The sequence below is a fragment of the Aptenodytes patagonicus genome, chromosome 6 (genome assembly GCF_965638725.1).
Source record: "Aptenodytes patagonicus chromosome 6, bAptPat1.pri.cur, whole genome shotgun sequence".
Taxonomy (NCBI): Eukaryota; Metazoa; Chordata; class Aves; order Sphenisciformes; family Spheniscidae; genus Aptenodytes; species Aptenodytes patagonicus.
In genome coordinates this window covers 32,734,801-32,755,745 of record NC_134954.1, presented here as the reverse complement: position 1 = coordinate 32,755,745, position 20,945 = coordinate 32,734,801, and the positions used below count along the sequence as shown (strand labels likewise).

Here is a 20,945-nt window from a genome sequence, read left to right as displayed (position 1 = left end):
AATGGGACTTACCCTGGAGGTGAAGGACATCTGCTGGAGGGGGGACATGCCACAGCCCTGCGGATACAGGCATTGTGAAATGGCAACAAGGATCTCTGGGACTCGCGTCTCGCTCCCTACTGAACTGGCCTGAGAGCAGCCAGGTCTAGATCCAGCTGTCTTTAAAGCGCTTGGGCTACAGCGAAGTAAAGCACTAACAACTCCATGAGGCAGAACAGAACCAGACACAAAATGCCAGTTTTTCCCTCCATTGATTTTCCTGGTTTTCACTCGGTGCTGGCTTTTGGGGGAAATTCAGCTGCTCTCACAGATTTCTTGCTGGAAACCCAATTTCAGTGGGAGATCGTCTTTTTTTATTCTACAATCCCTACATGCAGGCACTTGTCAACACACATCTTGGAGCAGCAGGAAAAGCGGGCAGAAGCTCTAACAATTTTCCTACCATGAACATCCCAACATACGTGCGGGTATCTTCTGACCAAAAAGTTGCTTTGGCACTGAGACCCCCTTCCACAACACCAAGAAACTTTTGTTTAAAACGGATGACATATGACATCACACCGAAGGCACCAGATGAAAAGATCAGCAACAGAAACCAAGGTGGTACTATAATTAACTTTTTCTTTTTATTTACACCACAAGAATAACAAGTTGTCATAATGTGGTACAAAATACTGGACTCCTAATAAAGTTGAAATTGAAGTCGGTACTGTCAGAGAAAGACACCATTGGCCAGAAAAAAAAAAAAAAGAAAAAAAGAAAAAACCAAAACAAAAAACCCCAAACAAAAACAAGAATGAGAAAAATATTCCAACTGCACCAAGTAAAAGAAAGGACCATCAGAAAATTTAGCACAAAGAATGCTACCATCACTTAAAGTAGGGTCCATACAATAAGAGTGAAATTGTGTCTAAATTACAGCGTAAACCGGTAGGCTGCTACCAATGGTGACGTCATACTGAGCATGTATAGGTATAAAGTAGAATATAATATAGTTACAACTTTTTGATACTACATATCTGTAATAAGCTCTTGGGTGAATAATGTTTCAACCCCTCCCCCCCACTTTTATATATATATTATATATATAAGTTTGTCATCCTCATAAATTGGAAAATAGCGCCTCCACTATGGAGCACAGAAAAGTGTTAATTTATTTTCTTTCAATAGGATACTTTTTCATCAATATCAAAGACAAACTGAAGATGAGCTGAGAACGAGCTCAACTTCATGACAATGAAGAAACATGTTTTCCTTTTGATGTAAAGTCTTGTTTTAAACCACAGTGTTGCACAGTACACGACTGTTTAAAGTGAAACCTAGCAATAATACATCATGTAAAAGTAATTTTAAAAAAAGTTAACACAGCTGTGCTGAAGAGTTAACTCTTTAAAGTCCTTGTCATTCATCTCCTTAGAATTAATGACTACGTGTGTTGACAAAGGGTTGCATCCAACCTCCCCACCCAGCCGAGAAATCAAAATAAAATACCAACCCAAATTAAAAGGAAAAAAAAAAAAATTAATAATGACACAGGCAGTTTACTTTGTGTGTTCTGCGTAGTCTCCCTAAAAACACTGTTTCCACATAAATACAATAAACTCTATTATTGGTAAGTCACAAGTGCTAGATAAACGTCTTTTTTTTTTTTTCTTCTTAAAATGAGAAATGTTTAAGTAGTCCTTTTTATTTACTCTTTTTTTTTTTTTAAACAATAAAAAGCACAATTTCTTATTAAGTTCAGTAAGACGCAAAAAATATTCCCACTCTCCTTCCTTTGTGTGTAGCTGTGTGGGTGCGTGCGTGGGTGCGCGCATGTGTGTGTGTGACAACAACGTCCCAACCTTTAGTCTCCGCAAATGCCACGAGAGGAAAAAAAAGAAACCAAAACCCCAAAAAAACCCAAAACCACAATTTTTTTTTTCGTTTTCAAAGCTGCCAAGTTTGGCGTGCAAAATCTGTATACAATATAAAGACATGCCAACCTTACAGACCATGCAACCTCAAGGTGTAGGAAACTTAAAAAAATATATTCATATATATTTATATATATATTTATATATATCAATGCCCATAAAAGACGTGGGCCCAAAAAAGTTTACAAAAGGAAGAATGGAATGAATACATGACTGTGGCTAATAAAAAAAGGAATGTTTTGTATCGAAAGTAAAAAAAAAACAAAACAAAACAACAAAAAACCCCAATGATTATTTGTGTACTGCAAACTGGGCCTCGCCTCTCTGTGAAGAGGATTTAAAGATGCTCCTTTCTTTCCAAGCAGGTACAAAGGATGCCCTGGGCAGCACCGTGCTGGGATGCAAGAGCATCCCGAGCTTCCACCCTGCTGGTGCAGCCGCCCTATGGCAAAGTCATCTGAAATGAAGAAGTTAATGGCTCAAAAAGGTGAAAAAAACCCTGGTGAGCCTCAAAACGAGGGCTCTTTCCCCCCACTCCGCACCTGCACTGGCCCCAAAGAGCATCCCGACCTTGCCCGGGGAGCAGACGCCACTGCGAAACAAATCCACATCGCTGGGAGTTTGGAGGTGTCAAAGCTCCGATGTCTCAGGAAAAATCTTTCCGTCCCTGGCAAAAAGCTGAGCGAAATGATGGAAAGAAATGAAGGCAGCATCCTGACAAGCTCCTCTGATTTTTAAAAAGAAACTGGCTCAGCATGTCCAGCCAGCAGCTCTCAGGAACACAAAAATGAAATAAAAAGCTTTGCCACGACTGAGAGGAGAAATAAAAAAACCCGCCAGGGAAGAGCTGACAACAGAAACGATTGTGTAAACGTGGTTACTGCCCACAGCGTGTACACAGCAAAAGGAAAATTTAAAGTCAGTCACCAGATTCGGCAGCCAGATTAATTTTAGATCACAGCAGCAAAGTGGTCAGTTGAAAAAAACCAAACCACAACATCTCCAGGTACGTTGTGTTTTCACATGGGAAGATTATTTTTAGAATATGCTGAGGATGGTCCTACGTGACCGAAGCTATTAGTAATTTTAACACGTACTTGGGTTTGCAAAACTCAAATACAGTAGTGTCTGCTTTTTAAATTGCATTATAAACCGAGGAATAAAACAAAAGCCTCTTGCATTTGCTCACACGTATGATTATACTTCAAATTCTTCCTGCGAGTGAGTCCTGAATGGAATGAAAACGGCCACTTCGAGAACTGGAAAAAAATAAGTTACTGGAAGCGACCCCGTCAGTCGTCACCATAACAGAATAAAATAATAATAAAAAAAGGCTACCCTTGGTTGTTCGGATGAGGGGTATGTGCTATCCTACACTGCTGTAAGAAGGCACGTGTGTCAGTCCAGTCTCCTCTAAGCTGCTCAAACTCTTCGTGGCAGGGCTTTGCTGCTTCTCCCACCCGCCGTCTGCAGGAGGTGACAGCCAAGGCTGAAGGTCTGGCTGGTGCAGGGCAACGACCTCCTCGGGGGGGAAAAAAATACCTTTGGGAAAAGTTCTCCAACCCTACCAGTGACGGGAAGAAGAGGAGGAGAGAAAGAGAGAGAGAGAAAGAGGACATGGGAAGGTGTGCGTGCGCGTCTGCATGTCTGTCTGTCTGGCGGAGAGAAAAATGCTGTCTGTCCCATGAATGTCCGAGAAGCCTTCCCAATGGTGGGCAGCTACCGCAGCCACCAGTAATCCTCGCTACGATCCGCGCAGAGGACAAAGACATTGCCCATTGGAATACTACTATGTCGAAGGTAAGAAAACTCCTTATTTTCTTTACATAGCTACTATAATAGAACTGAGGAAATATACAGTCGGCGGTATCATTATACAAAAGAGCCCATCGCGTTCCCTCCTCCTCGATAAAACGCACCCTTTCCAAAAAATAAACTCTGACAATCTGCCACAGTTCCTTATGCCTGCAGAAAGCTGCTCACTGTACAAAAGACTTAAGAAAATGGGGGGGAGGGGGAAAATAATGTACAAGCAGGAAAAGTGGGAGGAAAAAAGGTTTAGACGCTATTGCCGTTCAGAAACAAAACCTGCCAAATAGAAAATAAATGTCAGAGTCACACAAACAAGGCTTCTTTAGGGTTTTGTGAAATATTGATATAAAAATTAACAGCAAATTCATAGTCTTTGCTATAAAAAACTTTTTTTTTTTTTTTTTTTGTTAGAAAAGGATCACAACTAAAAACCTTAAATTAAAATACAAATGTTTAGGGTAGTTGCCCAGTGGCTAACGTGTTGGCTTTCTGAAAAACTTTCCAACCTGTCATCTGAAAGTCCTCGAGTTTCAACCTGGATCCTTTTCCAAAAGCACCTTTTACGTTCCAATTCACAAATCTGTCCCTAGGGAGCTTCCAATGGCTACTGTTACAGTATGCATTTATTACATATATTTTTCTATAAATGCATCATAAATATTTTTATCAATAATTCATAGGAATCCGGTTTCTAAGCTTGGAATACATTTGGAATATACATTATACACATATATATATTTATACCTAACAATTTAAGCAATATCTCATGCTAGTTGCTTTTAATAAAAAGCATTCCAGTCTTAAACCTGCATTTGTGTCTAATACATGCTTCAACAACCAAATTGATAAGTTCAATTACTAGATAACGTAGAAGAGAGAAAACATTTGAAAATTTCTTTTTAAAAATGGTTGAATTTCAAAGACCCAACAGTATTTGCCACTTTCTTGGCAACTACCTTAATTTTTTTTTTTTTAAACAGCAATGAAAGAAAACAAAACAAATCCAAACTTGTAGACAGTTTTTGGAGACGCTCTGTTCAGCTGATGCCTGCTTCCCACCATCATGCCAGCACAAGCCAAAAAGTCTTCCTTCCTGATGGCAGTTTTTGGCTTTCCCAACCAGAGGAAAAATATTCATGAACTGCTGTGTTCTTTGTGGGTTTTTTTTTGTTTGTTGTTGTTGTTTTTTTTTTTTTTTTTTTTTTTTACTTAAGGCATTGTTCCTCAAACTTCAGAAAAATCCAGCTGCACCAAATCCATCAATTAAAAAAAAAGGCACAAACTCATCTTCAGATGGCTTTGGAGACAATAAAGCCGACTCCATCTGGGCTACCGTTTCCCCCCTTCTTTTTCCCTTTCCTTTAGATGTAAGACGAGTCCCTCTTTCCCTGTCCCTCCCCATTAAAAATACACCATCTCCCATTGTTCTGGTTTCGACAAGAATGTTGTTGACTCACAGGCAGGCAAGAGCCATTTAAAAAATCCAAGAAATGAAACTACAAGATGGGTCAGTGGTTCAAGCGGAGATTGCTGAATTGTGGGTAATGAAATTGTAAGCACCAGTTTTATGTTAAGGTTTGTTTGTTTTATTTTCGTATGTGTTGTTGAATCTTTGATTTTTTTTTTTTTTTTTTTTTGGCAACTCTGCCAAAGACTTCACAGGCATCGTTCCTCTTTCCGTTCCCAGTGAGGACCAGAGGAAGAGTGCCCAGGGTGTCAGTCCTTTACTGCTCTTCACCGGCATTTTTCTTTTTCGGCAAATATATACTGTAGACGCATATAGATATGGAGAGATTTTTTTCGGTTGCTTTGTTTTACACCTGGTTGTCCTTCTGTATTCTGGAAAAAACCATGACAGGACACAGGAGTAACAAGAGAAAGCTTCTTGGCAGAGCTTCAAGACAAAGACGAACAGACAGGAGAACTCCAGCTTGAAGGTGGATGCTACAGGGGAGGTTCCTCTTCCATGGGTTCATCATCGGGTCTGAGCGATTTCACAGCCAGACAGGATGGGAAGCGGGGGAAGAGAGAAAAGATGGTTGAGCATGACAGAGTTGGACAATTTGTAGTGCTAAGTCTCATGCCTTACATTCCCATCACCTTCCCACCTGGGCAGTTGTGCTCAGTTGGCTCACCTGGAATTAAAACTTGCCACCAAGAAGGTTTTTTTTAGACAATCTGTTTTCACTTGTGCAATGTTAACATTTTTTGCAGCAAAATCAAATCGCGCTCCAAAACCACATTCAGCTCTGGCTGGAGCAGAGGGGTCAGGCACAGCGTGCACTGGACTAAGGTCACACACAGGGTTCATGGCACTGCAGCCCAGGAGGTCATCAAAGAACCCACGGAGGACAGGAGATGTGGGGAATCCGTGTACAACAGTTAAAAGGAGAGGATTAACCCAGAAGGCTGCCCACCACGGCTCCTCCTGCCTGGGCGGACTCCGAGATGTGATGATAAACGGGAAGGAAAGCAACTCACCTCTTCTCAGCTGGCTTCACGCCCACTGACAGAGATGCCATGGCTGTTACCGTCTCTGCCTCCTCGTTCTCGCACTTCTGTGCCTCAACCAGGGAGTACCCCACCGTGGAGGAGTAACGCTGGAGTGAATGCCAATACTTGCCTGGGGAGAGAAGAGGCAGTTAGGGGACCTGCACCGTAACAGGTCCAGCAATGCGCTCCCCCTTTCCCAGGCCCAACAGATGGCTGAGACCTGCCTGGGGAAGACTCATCATGCCTATGCAACATGTAACCTTGATCCACACTCTCTCTCACTTCAGGGACCGTCTTGAGGTCCCAGGGCTGTGGAGGAAGCTGCAGGTGGAAGCAGGTTCCTGGGAACGCGTCCCAGGGGAGCCCGGGCTTGCAAGGCAAGGCCAGAGAGACACCTGCAAGCTATATGCCATACTATGGTATTAATAGATGGAGCTGCAAGACTGCTGTGTCTTGAAGAGCTAGGTTTTAAATACAAAAGGTACTGACAGCAATAAATATGCACCTGCACATCCCTTAAGGACGCCTAGGATGTCAAACCGGGGCTGAATCACTGTCTGGCAATGAAAGACACTCTTCTCCTTTGGCTAGGGAAGAAAGGTGGCAGGCAGAAACTGGATTTTTGAAAGGACAAATGCGCAAGGGGTGCTGGAGGTGAGGATCCAAGCTGCACAGAGGTGTACAGCATCCCTCCGTGTTGACGAAAGGGGGCACAATTAGGTGCTCAGAAAATAACGGCATTTCCTTTTTCACTTCAAAACCCTCAGAAACTTTTAGACCTAAGGAAAACTACGGGAGATGTAAGGATGCAGTACAGATTTGGACTGGACATCCGCATTCAGTTGCTAATTGCCATGTTCTTTTTGTGGGCAAATCACCTAAGACTAAAGAAGTCTAAGTTGTATTTATTTTGTATGTCGGCAGTTTGCCACCCTTTTTCAGTGGAAAGAGCACAGAGAGTGCTTCAGAGGGAGAGAACAAAAGATGTTCTTTTGGTCTCCAGGCAGGACACACCAAATTTGCTGGTATCCAAGCAGCCACAGCAAAAAGCCTGAAAGCAAGAACCTGTACAGCAAGGCCAGCAGATGGGGAGGAGGGACTTGTTTTCAAACATCTTTGCTTCTCCTGTGTTGGGCAGCAGATCTGAGGGTCTTACTCAAAGCCCCTTTTAATTTGCTGTGCTCATTCTAAGGAAAAAAAAAAAAAATCACTGGCTGGCTCAAGGTGCTGCTGAGGTGTCACATCGGTGCTGAGCACTCACTCTGCAGAGCAGCTTCTGGAAATGGAATTCAAATTTCTAAAGCCACCAGGCCTTTTTCGGGGGTGGGGGGTGGGGGGGTGCAGGGGGAATGCTTTGGCGTCTTTTAAGCTACATTTTTGCCCTATAAAATGGAGACTAGTCCCCTCCAGTTTTAGACCACAAATGTTTGAAGCAGGAAGATGTCAGGACCTAGCGGTGGGATTCACATGTTACTCAGGCTCTTTCACTCTATCCCCCAAGAATGTCCCTCAGGAAAGCTTCAACCACAGTGATTTTAACCTCCCCAGCTAAATAAACTTACAGTATTAGCAACTTCATGCAATACTCTGTTTAACTTTCATCCCTGTGCATTCTTAATTAATGGATGCCACAACATCCAACAAGATTTATGTTAATCGGAGATACTTGAATTGCTTTTGAAGAGATAAGGGCGCACTCTAAGTGCAGGACAGCCTGTCCTTTACAGAGATTTTAAAGGTTTTAATACTAATTCCTCCTCAAGTGCCAAAGCATTTCCCTGAATGGACCATTCCCTGTGCATTGCTCGATCCGCTACTGCATGCACAGTAAGACCAGCTTGTGGCTGCACAAATCCAGTTCACTGTGCAGTGACCACCCGTAAACTAGGAAAAGGGAACACGGGGTTGCCAGGATGATGGAGAAGTCAAACGGGTGTCCCACAGGGCAACCCAACAGGGAACCAGCTGGGTGAATGGGGCTATACTCACTGTGTATCTCGATTACTTTCTCCATTGAATGCACCGCATTAGCATTTGCTCTCTGCTGGAAAACCTTTTCTGGAAGAGGGTCAAGCTGGAAAGCGAGAGGAACACCGAAGAAACGTCATCTCAAGTTACGAGACCAGGCATTAAGCACAATTTAGCAAGTAGCTCTGTCCTATCACAAGCCTCCACCCCACTCCCCTGATTCCTATTATCCACCTTTAGTTAAATATCCAAAATACACAGACTTTCTAAGTGCTCTTGTGATACTCAGTGCAGCCTCCTCCAGCCTGATGCTCTTCCACACACAAAATGCTGTGGCTCCACCAGGCTCAGCAGCTGCGCAGCACAGGGGCTTGCCTGCCTGCAGCCGTTGATGTAGACTATGAAGAGGCACTATTACACAGACCAGAAAAATAAGGCAAGTGATGTTGGCTGCTTTTACAAAGGATCTTTTTAAACTATTGCTCAGATCTACTTTTTTTTGCAAAGTTTTCACTATTAAAACAAAACAATATGCAAATAAAAGGGACTTAAAAATGTGGTAACAGCCACACTTCTGCTTCTTCTCTAAAGAAATAAAAGCGGTAGCTTTTTAATTCTTCTAAATACCTAATTCAATGTATTTAACTCTTAACTGAAAAAATCTGTACCCTAGGAGTAAATAGCCTAATTTGGTACAGGGAAACAGCAAAACACTGCTTTAAAGCCACACTCAGCATGATTATAACTTCAGTCACCATCGATGCCTCTTACCAGCTGCTAGGCTAGTCTTGCCAGGGCAGAGCAGTATTAGATCTGTATGTTAATCTTTAAAAAAAATTGCCTTGAAGTTACTGGCAAAGCTTATAATTGGGTATTAAAATTTAGGCTTTTTGATGCTAATTTCTTTCCTTTGCTCTTTATACAAAAAGGTGACAATAAGAACATGCTGCTGGTATGGAGATTTTAAGTTGAAAGATGACACAGAAGGCCTCCCAAAAACATTCAGTGTAAATGTACATAACAACCAGGTATCTTTCTGGGCTTGGCTGCTTTTATGCTGTAAATGCAAATGACATGTAGACAATTTCTGGTTTGCTCTAACATATATCCCACCCTCCCAAGGGCAGCACGGCCTTTGTTACCAACTGTTAACAACAATAAAATATCAAAGCACTAAGGAGAATTTACTTAACAAGGAACATGGGGCAATAACAGTATCTTCATTTTGCTAGAGAGATGAATTAGGAAATGCCACTCTAAAGAAGCTCCTCTAAGTCCTTCTCCAGTTATTCCTTTAAGTCCATCTCCAGTTACACTGGAGCAAAGCTCTGCGGTGTGGATCTACCTGTAAAAGCCTGTATATGAAATCCATATGAGCAGTACAGTGCTGATGGAGTTGCCTTGCAGGACTGTAATGGCCAAGTGCTAGCTTGGATGCAGTTCCCAGCGGCAAACCCACACTGCTGCCAGCATAGACTAGTCCAGCCCGTGAGTGTGAAATGAGCTGTCCTGGCAAGGAGGTGGTTTTACCACCGGAGCTACATCTCTGTTAGAGGTCCCGGAGATCCCAGCTGTATCAGTCAAGGAGCACACACCTCTGCCGTCTGAGCAGTGCTGGCTATCAGCGGTAAAATAGACCACTGAGATCATGCTTTGATCAGCACAGCTGTTTTAAATAAAGAAATAAAACTGTTCCTCAGCACTCAAGAACAGAAAGCTTCTGCAGACCTGAGACTTGCTATATAGAAAACTAACATCTAAACTAGGCGCATGCACATATCGTTTGTTTTCAGATGCAAGCTCTCCTACCACCCAGGAGAGAGCTGCCCTTTCGGTTTGAAGTCGTGAGTTTACAAAACTACCAGGGGATACAGTTCACCTTTGCATTGGCATGGACAAATGCACCTATGGTGACCGATGGACAATAACTCCAGAGCTCCCTTCAGCATGAAGGACGTTGCTTTTCCCATTTCTTTTTAGAGGCACGAAAGCGCTCTGGCAGCCAGGGCAGGGGAAAGGATTGAGAATGAGAAAAGGGGAAGAGCAAGAGAAATGCCCTCTCCTTGCTTGATGGCATTTCCTCCTGTTTTCTAGGAGATATTTTCCTCTCGTCTGACAGAAAGCTCTGCCTGTATCCATCCCAGCCCCAGCAGCCTTTGGTCAGTACAGAAGAGGAGAAATTAGATCAACACCCTGAAAACCACATCCTTCTTTGTGGTGTTTTTTATCCTGCTTGTTTGGGAGGTGGGTGCCACAGAGCAGCAAGCCGGGGCTCTTCTGGTGACAGAAAACATCAGTAAAGACAACGGGCCTCGAACACCCTCCTCTGTCAAGACCACGGGGTCGCATCCCTGGCAAAGTCTGTTCTGCAGTGGGAGCATGCGTGTCCTCTCCCGGAGGAAGGCCCCTGACAGCACTGCTGGAGGGTTGGTTTAGTTTTTATTTGCTTTTCTTTAAAAAATAAACCCAAGAAGAGGAGAACACCTTCTTTGATTGGGTTACTTCTCTCACCTTGAGACAACTGTCCTCTGAAAAGCTAAAACTGTCCCCTTTGCCCTTTATGAAGTTATAAAACCTTTTATTGTTGTAGCTACGATGCTTGATTTGATTCCCACTGGGCGAGAAACTTAGGCTCAAAATCAACCCATGGTTAGTATTAGTTTGTTGGGGTTTTTTTTCCCAAAGAGCCAGCAAAGACCCTAAGATCCATTCATGTGGCTCCTGCCATCCTTTGGCAGTGGCAGCAGCGCAGTAATACTGCACAGGCATGGTGCCGACAGCAGGCAGGAGTTAGGGCTGCTTCCCTCTGCGGCACCAGCATGCCTCCCCAGGAAAGGAGATGGATCTGCAGCACAGATCCTCCAATTTATTGAAAAAAAAAATTATAATAAAAAATAATGCAAAATTATAAAAAGGTCTTCCAAGGGAAGGAGATGGGGTTATTTGCTTTCAACAGATGACACTGGGGAGAATAGTGGTTTCCTCTACTTGGCAGGTAAGGATGCCCCAGCAGAGCAGCTCTACTTGGCTCACGTACATGGTCAATGGCTTGGATTAGACTCACACGAGCTCAAGACATCTCACAATCAACTAAATACTCAAGAAAAAACTTTCAGCAGATCTGATGCTCTCCAAGCCCATTTCTTTTTCTTTCTTCCTGCCCCCTTTCCCCAGGTTCTCCACAAAGAATGTGAATTCGTCACAGACCTCCAAGGTTGAGTATCCAAAACAAGAGATGTCCACAGCTGTTAACTATGTCTGAAAATGCTGGTCAAGGCCCATCCAGGGATACTCCCCAGCAAAGAAGCAGCCACAGTTTAATAGTAGTAAAAAAAAAATAAAAATAATAAAAAAAAAATCTATAGCAAAGTTTAACTGCAACTTCTGTTCAAAGCCAAGAGAAGCTCCAGCCAAGAGATCTGCTCTTGCGACCACATGGCAGCTATTTGATAGGTACTTCATGAGGACTAGAAATTGCTCTGTTCCAGATTTAGTAATTATGGATTGCACTTTTTATAAATTCTCCCCTCTAAAAAATAATTCTGGCCCAAACTGGCTTCTGTATGACATTAAGTGAAGGCAAAAGTAATTCCTGGACAAATCTTTAAGTAAGAGCTTTCTAATGCCTCTCGGTTGATATTGTTAAAAAGCACACAAAATCAGGCAGCCTGGCCAAACGTGTGCTATTTTGCAGATGAATGGTTTCCATTGCACGCTCCTCCTCCTGAAATAACACTCACAGACATCACCCATCGCTCTCTTGGAAAAGGAAGGAAATACCTCTGGGCATTAGGCAAAGGTTTTAAAGCAACTGCTTATTATCACTTTCTTGTTTATTCGGGATATCCGGAGTCTGACACCGGACACACCTCCGCTACTTCTGTGTGAAAAATGACAAAGCATTTGTAGCAGCGACAGACAGCACTGTGAGTGCTGCTGAGCTCCAGGACCACGTATCCCAGCATGCGCCTCCCATCTCTCTCCCTGCCGTTTGCAGCTCCTGCTGCACAGGAGCTCCACACCCAGCTCCAGACATGGTGCTGGCATGGGTCCTAGCCTGGGGCAGTGAATGCTACTGATGCTCCAGCGCTTAAATAGCAGCATTGCTCCCTGGGAACAGACAGTTTACAAAGCATTTGCCATGGGGCAGAAGTTGGTTTGAAGGGTAAAGACTGGTGATGCCCATGATGGAGTGAGCAGCTCTGCATGGTTGCTGCCTCCCCTGCCCTCCAGCGCTGCTGGCACGCTGCTGTCAGGGGCTGCTTTGAGTAATGGGAGAGGAATGGTGGCTTACTGGTCTAAATTGTCATCATCAGATCTTCCCTGCATCATGCCTGCCTTTGATTTTTCAACTGAAGTTGTGTTAGTTTTGCACAACTAAATGTGTAACTAAAGCAATGTACATACATTTTCAAGCAGCCTCGCCCGGCACTAACTCATTTCACATTAAAATAATCTGTTGCAAAGCTAAAGCTCTGTTTTAATTTCCTGGACAGTTGGGAACAAGCCGGCTCTTGCCTTTGCATAATACTTTTTCTGAAGCGGGAGTTTTGATCTCTGCCGGTGAATGCAGACGCTTTGAGGACTGGCACTGTTCCCCTCATTTCCTACCATTTCCCCGTGTAACTCCGGCACTGCTCTTCAGCCAGCAAACCTCCCCGCAGTCTGTCGCCGGCCGCAGCTGGCTGTCCATGTGCACGCATGCAAAATTGTCTAACACGCTGTATATCAAACTTCATCAAAGGGCCGCGGGACAAAGCAACAGCAGTTCCCTCCAACTTCCTTGCATTAAAAAGATTTTAGAAAAGACCTTGATAAAACTAGTGTTTCCTGCTTTTTGATGTGCGGGTAAGTCAGAGAACATTATAATGGTATTTGTGCAGCCTTACAGCCCACCTAGGAAAAGTGAGAACAGGTCCATCTTTAAGTATTTTAAAGCACCTTACAGCTGTCATAGAATCATAGAATCATTAAGGTTGGAAAAGACCTCTAAGATCATCGAGTCCAACCATCGACCCAACACCACCATGCCCACTAAACCATGTCCCTAAGTGCCGCATTGACATGGCTTTTAAATACCTCCAGGGATGGTGACTCCACCACTTCCCTGGGCAGCCTGTTCCAATGTTTAACCACTCCTTCAGTAAAGAAATTTTTCCTCATGCCCAATCTAAACCTCCCCTGGCGCAACTTGAGGCCATTTCCTCTCGTCCTATTGCTTGTTACTTGGGAGAAGAGACTGACACCCACCTCGCTACAAGCTCCTTTCAGGTAGTTGTAGAGAGCCATAAGGTCTCCCCTCAGCCTCCTTTTCTCCAGGCTAAACAACCCCAGTTCCCTCAGCCATTCCTCATAGGACTTGTTCTCCAGACCCCTCACCAGCTTCGTTGCCCTTCTCTGGACACGCTCTAACACCTCAACGTCCTTCTTGTAGTGAGGGGCCCAAAACTGAACACAGTATTCGAGGTGCGGCCTCACCAGTGCCGAGTACAGGGGCATGATCCCTTCCCTAGTCCTGCTGGCCACACTATTTCTGATACAGGCCAGGATGCTGTTTGCCTTCTTGGCCGCCTGGGCACACTGCTGGCTCATGTTCAGCCAGCTGTCGACCACCACCCCCAGGTCCTTTTCCGACAGGCAGCTTTCCAGCCACTCTTCCCCAAGCCTGTAGCGTTGCATGGGGTTGTTGTGGCCCAAGTGCAGGACCCGGCACTTGGCCTTGTTGAATCTCCTACAGTTGGCCTCGGCCCATCGATCCAGCCTGTCCAGGTCCCTCTGCAGAGCCTTCCTACCCTTGAGCAGATCAACACTCCCGCCCACCTTGGTGTTGTCTGCAAACTTACTGAGGGTGCACTCGATCCCCTCATCCAGATCATTGATAAAGATATTGAACAAGACCGGCCCCAAAACTGAGCCCTAGGGAACACCGCTCGTGACCGGCCGCCAACTGGATGTAACTCCATTCACCACAACTCTCTGGGCCCGGCCGTCCAGCCAGTTTTTTACCCAGCGCAGAGTACACCTGTCTAAGCCGTGAGCCGCCAGCTTCTCGAGGAGAATGCTGTAGGAGATGGTGTCAAAGGCCTTACTGAAGTCCAGGTAGACCACATCCACAGCCTTTCCCTCATCCACTAGGCAGGTCACCTGGTCATAGAAGGAGATCAGGTTGGTCAAGCAGGACCTGCCTCTCATGAACCCGTGCTGGCTGGGCCTGATCCCCTGGTTGTCCCGCTCATGCCTTGTAAGCGCCCTCAAGATGAACTGCTCCATAATCTTCCCCGGCACCGAGGTCAGGCTGACAGGCCTGTAGTTCCCCGGATCCTCCTTCCGGCCCTTCTTGTAGATGGGCGTCACATTGGCAAGCCTCCAGTCGTCCGGGACCTCCCCCGTTAACCAGGATTCTGTTCTGTCCTGATTCAGTGATTAAAAAAAAAAAAACTTTTTTTACCTTTAAGGATCAATATTCACTCTTCTAAATGAAAACACTTAGGCAATTGACATCCAAGCTACCGTGAGTGCTAAAATCTCCCCAAAGTCTCACACTTCCAAACACATTCGTGGCTCAGATCAAGTGGTTATTTATTGCATGCAGATCCTCACACCACATTGCGGCCACCCGACTGCATCATAGAAGCACGTTAAGCAAGAGGAATGACATCCTTCACGCGTCATTTCCCCTGTCTCCCCTTCAAAGTGCATCCTGCCGTCAGAGCCGACTGCACTCAAAGGTGGATGGAACTAGACGAATTGTCTGTGGTGACAACAGTGCCATCAGCTGTCAGCTTAAGACAGATGGGTGCCGCAATAAAAATCCATTGCTTCCATGCAGATGTAGCAGCTGTCTCCCGAGTTTTCAACTGTCCCGAGGGCTGAGCACACCCTGGCATGCTGGATCAGTTACCCATGCCGAGAGCCTTATCAGAACTGCCTGGCCAAGCACAAGGAGTGGATGCTTGGAGATGGGATGCTGGATTATTGAAACAGATGCTTTTGATGAATCCCAGCTGTTTTATCTCTTGGACTGGTTAGTGAGGTTTCCCCAGGCACTGGCATCCTTCATGTGGAGCGTGGATACTGCAAGACAGAGCACTTCTACAAAAAGCTGGAAGAATCAGCAAACATAGGTGATATGCATCTTGATGCAGATTCAAGCTCCCTACTCCAACTACCCAGACCTGAGAAAGGCTGATGGTCACTGAACTGCAGCTGTGAGTCAGAGTGAGTCTGCTCATGGTAGCTCACCACCATCCCCAGAAGTCAGCTCCCAATGGAGGCAGACCCAGAGCTGAAATACTGATTGGCTTCTCCTCTTTGCGGTGCTGCACCTTCAGATCTTGACCACACGTCCTCCCTCAGCTCCTGCACCAAGGGGTTCTTCAGCAAAGGGTGGTGATGAGAGATGCTGGGTGTGCTCTCCACAGCAGGTGAAAGCTTTAGGAGGAACCTCCTTCCTTCACCATTTGACAGGCAGGCAGGTTTCCTGCTTTGTGGAAGAGACCACTGCCTTCAGAAGTCTGCTCTACCAGAGGTCATCTCAGGAGCCTCCTCATGTCCTGTTACTCTAGCCTTTCAATATTTGCTCATTTCCACAAGGTACTGAGGGCAATCTCTTAAAGAGGCAGCCTAAAATAATTCAAACACACTAGCCAAGCCATTAATGCTGCCCGAGGTTTCACAGCCACTCCCAACTTCAAATCAGTGTGGTTGCTTTCCCCCAAGGCTGAAACTTTTAGGTATATGTAGCCTAAGGAACCACACTATGCTGTTGTTTTAATTTGTGCTATCAATCCTCAATGATTGCTCTGAACAGCTCCAGAGCCCCTGCTATACCAGGACACCCATAGCAGATACCGAGCAGAGACCGTGCCCAGGGCTGCAGGTTGAGCAAGCACCTGCTTCTCAGAGAGGTGAAAAATTGATGCAAGGTACTTTTGCAGTATACAGTGCCCGTCCAAGACTCAACCATTTGGACTGTATGTGGAGAAGAGGTGTCCAAAAAAGACCAATAAACCAGAAGGAGGGAGGTTTGACCCAAATTAACCAGTTACTCATACTCAAAAGCCCACAAATTATACAGAGATATGCTTCTTGAACAGAAGTGTATGCAAAGGTACAGACATAGCAGATGCACAAGAGCTCCAGTATGGGATTTCACTGCCGATAACCGATTTCTGTATTTCCTTGCTGCCATATTTCTGCAGTACACGACCCTGAACTCCCTGAGCCACCACTTCGAACTTTTTAATTATCAACCACATTGGAAGAAATGTAGGCGTGAGCTGCTCATTCAGTGCTAGCCAAAGCGGATGCTGATAGCCAGGCTGCATCAAGGAGGATGGGCATGGCGAATCTGAATCATTTCTTCCTTAATCCCACTGACACTAAAAGGGGGGGGCGGGAAGGCAGAAAAGTTATCTGCCTCTGTAGGAAAATACCCTGACCTCCCTGGAAACCAAAAACTACATTTCCTTGGTGTACATCTCTGTCTTCCTCTTATCTTGCAATCAAACACCCTGGCCTTTCCAGCCAACTTCTGTGACACAGCAATTTGCAGAAGGTAGTAAATATAATGTCAAGGAAAATATACAACTGAAAACAATGTCAAGCAAGCCGCCCAACACAGCAGGTACAGGCTGCAGTACTAGAGAGGGGGTCTGCAAAGAGAAGGGAAGGCTTGGTCAATGACTTCAGGAAGAAATTAAACTAATTGGTTGTTTTCCAAAGAGCACAAAGCAAACTATTTGGATAAAGAATAAACCCAAATTCAATTCCTAGCTATTTCAATCCTTATAATACAGATTGCCAAACACAGGTAGTTTTTAAACAAATAAAGCATGCACTCTTTAAATCAACGTGTGTCAAAAGGACCCAAAACAACAACAAAAATTTGCCAGATTGACCGGCATTTTGGAGGATGAGAAGCCCAAATTCAGCCCCGTGACTGGACAACTCCACAAGATGAGGGGGTGGAGGTTGCAGCCCCTGGTTTCGCCTGTCTCTGTACCTCATTTCCCAGCAAAGCAGAAACACACGCTTCTGAGGCATCACAAATGGCGGTCAGGTCGTGGCCTCCTTCGAGGGCCAGGACGACGCGACCCCCGGCCAGGCCCATCAGCTGCTTCGTCAGGTACCCGAAGCCTGTAACGAGGGAAAAAGAGGAAATGCAGGAGAAGGGCAAAGGTTGCGGCTGGAATCAGGCTCCTGGCAAAGGATCAAAGAATTATAGAAAGGAATTACATCATATTAAAAAACCACAAGGGATCTGAAAGGACTCAACGCATAATATAAGCCAGGTTGGATTTTAATATGCTCACTGCAGAATTCCAGCCACGGTTCCCTGCTGGACCCGCTCAGCCGTGTGCGCTGCAGGATGGATTCGTATCTCCCCCACAAGTGCTTTGCTGGAGTTTATCCCAGGTGAGAGCCACCACCATCCTCCCTACCACCCCTCAGCACCCTGAATTATATATAGCAGCAAATATCTCCTTTGGAAGGAAGGAAAGAGGGTGGAAGGAGGTGGCTTTTTGCCCTGCTTCGGAAGATGCAAAGTCAGAGCAGTCACGGGGGAGGCACGGGGGTGGGAGGCAGGGACGGGGAAATCGGTAAAAATTGCTGCTGGTGCTTTCAGTTGCGATAGCAGCATTGCAGTGCCCCAGAGATATTTGACATCTAGTTCTTAACAGACGTTTCTTCCCATATATAATACGCTGTAAAAATTCCTGGGGCACCCAGGACTTTGATCATATGACACACAATACATTTCTACCCTTTAAACAAAACAGAACCAAGCTGCAAGGATTTAAAAAACGTGTCCTCAAAGCAACCTTCCCCCTCCAAAAAAAATTAAAAATCCAAACAAAAGAAAATCCAGGGCATTTCTACCCTCCATCCACGCTCCCTGCTTTTTGTTTTGCAGTGACCCCTGCGAGCACCTTTGCAAATTGGCAAATTAACAGCCAGATAAAAAGATTCACGGCTGAGCCGATAACTGTTTTGCAAGAGTAGCAGAGCATGGGAAATTCATCAAGAAGGTAAACAAGACCTTCTCATTACAAAGTGTTTCTGGATCTCTTAACTTGTCTCTTGTAAATCTATTTCATTTTATTTTTATATAAAGTTTATAGGTTCAGCTACCTTACAAGGTTCTGAAGTTCACTGTAGAGAATAAGTTTCCTGGCTGAAGCAAACTCTTAAAAAATAATAATAAAATCCTTTTGCAAGAAAAACTGTCTTCTCGATTGACTTGAATGAAACAGTGCCAGATAAACCCAGCGTAACCAAGGAGGGGAGGGGGGGGGGAAAAACCTTCAGCGCATCTCCTGTGCAATGCAAAACATCATGGAACCAAAGCAAAAGAGACTTTCTTGTGGGCCTGTATAATTGCTTCAAAGGTGGAGACCAAAAATACTCAGCTTGAATTTTTCATTAGATATGCTGGAAGAAGAAATGAACTACTTATAGCATTCAGAGCAGGGTACACTGTTTACATATGGCATTGCCTCTTTCTACAACTTTACATTAAAACAAGCATAACTCTGTAATTCAGCAGCTGTCTTCCAGATATGACTACAAACAAATTGATAACTTCCTTACATAATTTATTTGCACTCGAAATTGAAATATGCAATCTTTAAGAAAATGAAGGCTTTGGCCAGACCAGAATATATACAGTGCAATGACAAAACACATGAAAATGCAAAGAAAAAGGCTGAAAAGTTTGCCATTGAAATGAAAGATCTGAAGATAGACCCCAAAAGGTAAAACCTGTACTTCAGTCCCTAGGACAGCAGCAATTTACACCAGTTTTGGATCTTTGCTCTTGTAAATCCACAACTTACATTTTGCTGATAGATTGTATCCTCCAAGAGGTGTGGGATGACCTTCCACTGCATCGAAACCAGATGACACCAGCACAACATCTGGGGCAAATTCATTGGCAATGGGCATTACTACCGTTCTGCAACAAAAAATTAACAATGGCAGACATGTTATTTTGGCTCTTGAACAAACGCAGGAACATTTAAACCATCTTGAACAAACCCGTTATAAAACCTTGTACTATTATTCCACAGTAGCAAAGCCCATCTTCTATTTTCTTACAAGGTGTGAGCCTGGCTGGCAGATCACCTTGCACCACCACACAGTACATCTCACGTTAGTTTTTTCAGTGAGGTCTATTAATTCCTTCATCAACAGCCTCAAGTCTTGACCAGGGAAGTAAGTTGCTATACGTTGTTTCTCCCATTTGTGATCATATCTTGCTTTACATACAGGGCACTGAGGGGATAAGGAGGAAATAACAGGGCATCTGGCACAGGCTGCAAATCCACCTGGAAAACCCGTCCAACAGCAACCTCGGTTTGTGGCACTTGTTTCCATGTTCTCCCTCTAAGTATCTCCTTTAGCCTTCGCAGAATCTGCAAAGCTGTTTATTTTTTCCTTGCTGCACTTCCCATTTACCATCCTGAAAGGCTGGGGATGTCACACGGGGCAAAAAGTTTTAATATGCTAATATCCCACCCAAATACACCTCTCCAAACTCCGGCTCCCGATCCTCTGACATTTTGTTCACTAAAAAAATGGACTGAATTGCTTAGCATCCATAAACTATTGTCTGTTAAGGCTGGTATTTAAATGAAACAAGAAGTCTCTGTCTGTGATTTCTCAGCAAAAGGCCTTTTCCCTCTGGTTTCTCTCTTCAATCTACTCAATTTCTGTTCAAAACCTACACAAGGTTGCAAACACCCCATTTCCCACATCAACATGCCAATTAAGCAAAACTGGAAAGTTGAGCAAAGAGCAAGTAGTTGCTTCTTCGTCTAACAGCTCCAGCACAAACAAGCAGAACTGAAATTACAGCAAGGAAAAAAATCAAAGCAAAGGAGCTTCTTAATAAACACGATGCAGACACCCACAATCTCTTCTGATTGAGAAAGCCCATTGCAAGCACTCTTGGATGAACACCTTCTTGTGTCTTCAGTTCACGCCGTGGTACCCATGTTCATGGGCTTGAAAATTGTTTTCAATTTTTTGATCGAGCACCGATAACTGCAGTTAATGGTAGAAAAGCAAGGATGTGCACAGAGGACTGCCCTTTATATAGAGTAATATTTTCCAAATTATGTTCTTTTTTCCATAATAAACGTACCCACTGAATCTTGGATGTATCCCTAGGGCAATCTGACCAGTGCCGTCCCTTGCTGGTACTGAACATGACAGTATTTCCCTGTTTCCCCATCCTAGGAACAGCTACTGGCAAGGTTAACTTTCTAAAGCATGAATTGAAGTTATTCATATGCCAAAGCGTGAACCTGTAAATATGTTTGCATACATGAGAACTTCACTTTTATTGAGTATAGCTGTTATGTGATGCTCCAAAAACCAGAAAGAGCCCAGAAAGGTCTGTTTAGTGCTGAGATTGCTCAGGTGCTATCAAGACACCCACAAAAATTCACATCTCTTGCTAACATCTCTGTTAAACAGCCACAAGACACCTTCTAGTGTCAGCAACTTGTATTAGCCCCAACACCGATCTGAGCTCATGCCATTTTGCCCTCTGCAGTTTATTTTTAATGGATGTTAATTACATGTACCACGTAATAAGATACTTTCAGTGTTGGTCAAACCCATCAAGTAGTTTCCGTTGCCACCACTGAGCAGGCAGGCAGGGACACCGGGCACATCGCAGGTCTGGTCAAGGCACTCAGACACCATGCAGCCCAAAAAAACCCCCTCCTAGCTTTAATTTTTTGCCAA

At 44.4% G+C, this 20,945-nt stretch overlaps 1 protein-coding gene and 1 pseudogene across 9 annotated transcripts in view; both read right to left on the bottom strand.

The window, feature by feature from the left end:
* Positions 1 to 367: 367 nt before the first annotated feature.
* Positions 368 to 1,997, bottom strand: LOC143161504 (uncharacterized; annotated as a pseudogene).
* Positions 1,998 to 5,329: 3,332 nt separating this feature from the next.
* The window catches only part of HDAC4 (histone deacetylase 4), a 264,132-nt gene continuing 248,516 nt past the window's right edge, over positions 5,330 to 20,945 (bottom strand). For all 9 annotated transcript variants that reach the window (XM_076341997.1, XM_076342001.1, XM_076342000.1 and 6 more), the window contains 5 exons: positions 19,028 to 19,146; positions 17,194 to 17,327; positions 8,211 to 8,295; positions 6,210 to 6,351; positions 5,330 to 5,712 (listed from right to left, as the gene is read on the bottom strand). In XM_076341997.1, the coding sequence (XP_076198112.1) occupies positions 5,673 to 5,712; positions 6,210 to 6,351; positions 8,211 to 8,295; positions 17,194 to 17,327; positions 19,028 to 19,146 (520 nt within the window). In that variant the 3' untranslated portion in view covers positions 5,330 to 5,672. The remainder of the gene's footprint in view (positions 5,713 to 6,209; positions 6,352 to 8,210; positions 8,296 to 17,193; positions 17,328 to 19,027; positions 19,147 to 20,945) is intronic.